The sequence below is a fragment of the Physcomitrium patens genome, chromosome 21 (genome assembly GCF_059467195.1).
Source record: "Physcomitrium patens ecotype Gransden chromosome 21, ASM5946719v1, whole genome shotgun sequence".
Taxonomy (NCBI): Eukaryota; Viridiplantae; Streptophyta; class Bryopsida; order Funariales; family Funariaceae; genus Physcomitrium; species Physcomitrium patens.
Genome location: NC_143430.1, coordinates 1,962,674 through 1,968,469, shown reverse-complemented (window position 1 = coordinate 1,968,469; position 5,796 = coordinate 1,962,674). Strand labels below are relative to the sequence as shown.

At 47.3% G+C, this 5,796-nt stretch overlaps 1 protein-coding gene across 1 annotated transcript; it reads right to left on the bottom strand.

The window, feature by feature from the left end:
* Positions 1-660: 660 nt before the first annotated feature.
* Positions 661-5,320, bottom strand: LOC112274579 (uncharacterized). The gene is made up of 2 exons (XM_024504249.3): positions 4,449-5,320; positions 661-4,322 (listed from the first exon to the last, which is right to left on the bottom strand). The coding sequence occupies exons 1-2, from the start codon at positions 4,777-4,779 to the stop codon at positions 1,003-1,005; spliced, it is 3,651 nt and encodes a 1,216-aa protein (XP_024360017.1). The 5' UTR covers positions 4,780-5,320; the 3' UTR covers positions 661-1,002.
* Positions 5,321-5,796: the final 476 nt, after the last annotated feature.

Here is a 5,796-nt window from a genome sequence, read left to right as displayed (position 1 = left end):
GAATTATAACCTCACACAAGAGATTTTATTTTTTATTTTTTATTTTTTTATTATTATATTTAAGAGTAACCTTAAAAATTATCTAAATAAAATAAGTGAAACTATTAGTGCAATTAAGATTGCCATTAGCAAGCATAATCTTATATTTTGTATTACTTCCTTACAATCAATAAATTATCTACTACTATCTTAGATGCTAAAAAAACATCTCTCTATATACAACATACCTACTTATACAAAATAATTTTAATTAAAATAACCTCTTATAGTAATTTTGAAGCTCCTTGCATACATTAATTCACAATAAACACTAAACTACAAGACCCAATTTTTTTCTCTATTTATTCCACCTTCTAGCAATCACAAGCAAAGATTACAAACATGAACATTTCTTAGCAAGTTCTTCACTTAGCTCTTATGATTTTGGTCCAAAGACCTAAATTCTAACTTAAGCAATAGTGTCTATATCCCTCTATCCACCCCAAAATGAATGTCACTTGGAACACTAACATAACAAAAATGCCTCAGATTTCAAACCCTAAACCCTTAACCAGATGCTCTTCAGAATCATGCGCTTGCGCGAGTGTAAACTCGACCAGTGCACAAAATTCCATCAGTGTTCTGCAAGTGTGCCATCCGTCAATTTGTGTGATCCATTCATGTCAGTGTTCCCTTCAGGTTTCATTTTACTTCCGCCGTAGCAACGCGTCTGACGAATTGCACGTTACACAATGCTCATAGAGATAAGCTGTATTCCCCAGGTTTGATCAGATGGACTCGATGGATCAGAAGTTTGTACACTAAAGCAATTGGATTTCCACTTCTACAAAATCTGGCCTGCTCAAGACCAAGCTAGCTGCTAAATTAGAATCACGAATCGCTACAATTTACATCTAGCTTGCTCGCGATCACTCATCTCTACGTTGAATACAAATTCCTATGAGCCTGGTCGAGAAACAAGCATTCGTCAACCAGCATCTGTTATGAGTCATGTATCGATCGTCACAGCGTCAGCGGATCCAGTGGATCCACATCTCGCTGTGAAGCCGTTGCAGAACCTTGTATTTTACAAATGAATTCTAGCGTTTTTACAACCTCAAGCATCGTGGGCCTCGACGTTGGGGAGGTTTCGGTGCACCTCATGGCAAGCGCCAAAAACAGTGAGAGTCCGTGCGGTGCGCTTGATTCAAGTAATTTCGCATCGCAGACCTCGTTGGGTCTGCCGCTGGTAACAAGAATCCTCGCCATTTCGATCAGGTTAGCGCCGCAGTGGCCGTTGAAGTGCGGTCCCGTGGGTCGCTTCCCAGAGACAAGCTCCAGCATGACGACGCCGAAGCTGTACACATCGCCCTTGGTGGTTGCCCTCCACGTTTGGGAGTATTCTGGGGGCACATACCCCGGTGTGCCGGCCACGATGGTGCTCACATGTGTGGAGCCAATGTCCATGATGCGCGCCATGCCGAAATCAGTTAGGACGGCCTTAAAATTTTCGTTGAGCAGGATGTTGCTGGACTTCATGTCACGGTGAATGATGAGGTGTACGCACTCGTGGTGTAGAAACGCGAGTCCACGAGCTGTTTCCAAAGCGATACGCAGACGCAGCGACCAGCCGAGGCGGGCAGCTTTCTCTTCGCTTTCGTACAACCAGTCGTCCAAGCTCCCGTTCACGAAATACTCGTAAACCAGGAGCAAGTCGTCGTTGTTGCAGCAATACCCCAGCAAGGAGACGAGGTTCTCGTGCTGAATCATGCCGAGCGTATCCATCTCAGCTCGGAACTCACGAAGGCCTTGAGCGCCGTTTTGCACCAGCTTCTTGATTGCCACCGTCGTCCCATCTCCCAACTTTGCTTTATACACAATTCCAAACCCACCATCTCCAACTATGTTTTCCGGACTAAAATTGCCTGTGCAATGCACCAGTTGCGCATATGTTAAGGATTTCAAACAGGGAAAATTCACATAGGATTCGACCGGGGAGTGGAAGCTGCTCTTGCTGTCTGCTGCTGACCTGTGCGACTTCCCTGAGCCAAAATCACCCCAGTAGGGATCCATACCCTCCTTCGTTGTGGCCATGCGCTTCCTCCATTTCGTCACCATGCAATATACGGAACTCAGCAACAGAAGCGCCGACAATGCGCTCGTAAGGATCATTACAGTAATTTCGACTGCGAGTTTCTTCTTCTTCGAAGATCGCCTCTCCTCTTCGCTAGAAACTGCGCTGTACATTTGGCTACATAACTTTGGTGCATTTGCAGACGACTGACTCAAATTGTTCGAGGCTTGCTTATACAAAGGATCGGCGTCGTTCAAGCAGAGATTGTAGTCGCCGATGAAAGAATCCCACCCAAAAGTCAAGAGCTGTCCCTCGGTTGGAATCGCCCCCCTCAATTGTGAGTTGTAGGATACGTTGAACACCGAGAGGGCGGTCAGTTTGCCGAGAGACAGCGGCAGCGGGCCGGAGAGGCTATTGTTCGACATGTCTAGGGTTATCAGCAAGGAAGCGTCGCCTAATGTTTCTGGAATGGACCCGTTCAAGTAATTATGCGATATATTGAGGTTGTAAAGCGGGAGATTGCCGATTTCCCTGGGAATTGGGCCTTTCAATCTGTTTTCAGAGAGGATGAGGAACCCCAAAGATGAAGCGTTTTTGACATCGGGAAATGCACCATTAAGGCAGTTCTTCCCCAGTTGCCAATAACTGAGCACCTTGCTATTCCCAGTGATTCTATCGCTGCGGAGCTTAAAGCCACCGCGGACGAGCAGCGGCAACCAAACGTGACATTTCTGAGTGTCCGAAATGTCGAATAGCGATTCGAAGTGCTGGGATCGCCCCGGTGCCCATGTTGCCAGTATGGAACATTCTCCCACTCCATCCAGAATCCATGGATTCTGTTCGTTTTGGCGAAATACTCGTTCCGAGTCCCACCCTAATTTGCTGAAGCTGTGAGGGATTTGACCTCTCAGATAATTGTGTCCCAAGTTGAGCCACATCAAACTGGAGCAGTTGGTAAGCTCTTGCGGGATTTTTCCCGTCAAAGAGTTATTTCCGAGCTGCAACCACAGGAGGTCCTGCAGGTTGCCGAAGCTCTTTGGGATGGATCCATTGAGAAAATTCGATGACAGATCCAAGCCCTGAAGCCTGTACATGTACCCGAGCTCTTCTGGGATGTTTCCCGTCAGATTGTTGAACGACAGGCGTAGGAGTCGCAGGCTATCCACCCGACTAAACTCGGGCAAGACGCTGCCGTGGAGAGAGTTGTTGCTAAAATCAATGTAGCGCAGCATTGTCAGTGTTGTCACCTCCACGGGAATCGTCCCCGAAAATTTGTTGATTTGGAACGTCACGAACTGAAGGTTTGCCAGTTGACCTAACCATGGTGGGATTGCACCTGTGAAGGCGTTGTTGCCCACATCCAAAAGCTCCAAGGAGCTGCACTGGCTGATGTTTTGCGGCAACTCACCACTCAAGTTGTTGTTCCCTAGACCGAGCACCTTCAGCTTCTTGAGATTTCCGAGCTCACGTGGAATCAACCCATCGAATTTATTCCCTTGCAAGATCAACATCTCCAAGTTACTGCAGTTGCCGAGTTGTGACGGAAGAGGTCCCCGGAACCTATTCCATGCCATGTCTAGCTTTCTCAGGGATTGACAGTTGGAGAGAAGAGAGAGAGGAATCGTCCCATTTAATTCAAGGTTGTCTGCCATGATGAGCTCCTCGAGATTAGATAGCCGTTCCCACGATGAAGGAATCTGTCCCTGAAGAGTATTGTTGCCAACGTCCACGATTCGTAAGCTTGCGCAATCGACAAGCCCGGTCGGAAGCGCACCAGTGAGATTGTTCGATGAAATGTTGAAGGTGACGAGGTTACTACAATTCTTGAAAAGCTCAGGTGGAACAGTCCCATTGAGGCGGTTCCGGGATATATCCAAGCTCTGTAGCTGCACAAGTCGTCCGAGCTCAACTGGGATATGCCCCGTGAGCAGGTTGTCTGTAAGGTTTAACTCCTTGAGATTGACGCAGCTTCCAATATCGGGTGGTATGCTACCGCTGAGTTTGTTGGAAGCGAAGGAGAGCGAATTGAGCGCCGCAAGGGTGCTGATTCGCTTGGGGATTGCTCCAGTGAAGTTAAGAGAGGCGACGTTTACACCTGTAACTCTAGTCTCTCCTCGCCAATAGCCGCAGGTCACTCCGCGCCAGTCACACGGACCAGAATCTTGATTTTCTATCCATAATGCTTTAAGGTCATTGCTGCTGTTTCGCCACGAAAGGAGAATGGATTCGTCCCAGCTCAGTCCCACAGAGATGTTGAATGGTTCTAATTCTGAGCGAAATGAGTTCATGAATCAGTCACCTTTGTCCTACTGTAGACTTAATTACAAATTCAAATTGCCTTCGAACGCCGAGAAAGAGGACTTGAGGACTCGAACTGGAAGGACTCCTTGCTTACCTCTTCGAAGGTGATATCGCCTTAAGCTGCTGAAGCTCAAATTTCTTCTCGCAACTGGTTGCATCCCTCTATCATCCGCTCGGGGTGAACCCACAACTTTGAGAGCAAATGAAATCTGAGGCAGAATCGAGCCAAGTAGGCAAAGAAACAGGAGCCAGCTTCCAACGGTGCACAAGGACATGCTTAAATGGACGGAAGCAAACGCGCACAGCCCAGCGTTGTTGCGTCTGGATTCCTTGAAGTCACTACTTTTTAGCCCGAAGTTGTGTCCATGGTAATCTGGAATGCTCCCTTCAACTACGATCTCATTTTCTTGGTCTTCAGGTTCCATCGCTGACAAAGCCTCACGGACGTCTCGAAAACCGGATCGAAACTTCGGTCAAAAACTTGCAAATGAATCAAAAATGGCTGAGAGTTCATACTAAGCAAATAGGTTTGAATTGTTTCGTCTTGCGGGAGAGGTCGATTAAAGATCTCTTGCGGTTCGACCGACTGACTATAGTGTGTGTCTGAGCGTGCAGCTCTCTCAACGTTGACGATCCACAAAGAAATTGTTCAAACTCGTTGCGCCACTCCAGCATCAGACCCAATTGGCTCAGCAGTAGCCACAGCATCGGCCGACTGTCTACGTTTGCACGGTTAGTTTATTGAAATCTGACGAAAGCTAGTCGGATCACGCATCGAAAGTCATTTCTGAATGTAGTTGATGTACGTGAGAAGCGTTTGTATCCTGCAATATCCTGCAATACGCAGTGATAATACCGCATTCTCACTGTGTTTACCGAAGACCATGACAGGGTTAGTAGAAACGGAGCTCTCGGGCTAGTAGCTGCATACTAACCAGCCATTTCGGAACAGCACGGTTCTTCACAATGATGGTGTAACAATCTTGCTACTCGACCGCTCAAGGTCAAACAATTGTGGCCCTGGTCGAAGTGGTGGAATACGAGGAAGCTACAGGCAACAACGTCGCGACAGCAACGGAGAAAGTAGCAGTAACAGGTCCTCGTTGATTAGTATCTCATACCGTGGACCTTGACCACCTCCACACAGCCACCTTCATCTTCGTTTAATCAATTTGGCAGTTCTCAAACTGCCGATCAAACTCATGCCAAGTGGGTGCCATAATCGTGCGAAAAAAGTGACCTCACACTGGGAAAACGCACTAGCATTACCAGCGAAACCGATTCGCAGACAGGAGTGGAGTTGGTGTAGCTAAATCGGGTTTGCTTTACCTCACCAGCAAACTCACCTCCCTACTAATTGACCAGATGCCAACTTTGCAGTCACCTTCTGGTGGATTTTGGACAACTGCCTTCCATGCATCTCAGTAAATGCTCTCCGGACT

What these genes read in the sequence shown, in the direction of transcription:
- LOC112274579 (XM_024504249.3), bottom strand. Translation starts at nt 4,779, where the DNA reads ATGGAACCTGAAGACCAAGAAAATGAGATCGTAGTTGAAGGGAGCATT. An exon ending in GCGATATCACCTTCGAAGAG is followed by an intron (nt 4,323 to 4,448) that starts GTAAGCAAGGAG and finishes CATTTCGCTCAG; the next exon opens with AATTAGAACCATTCAACATC.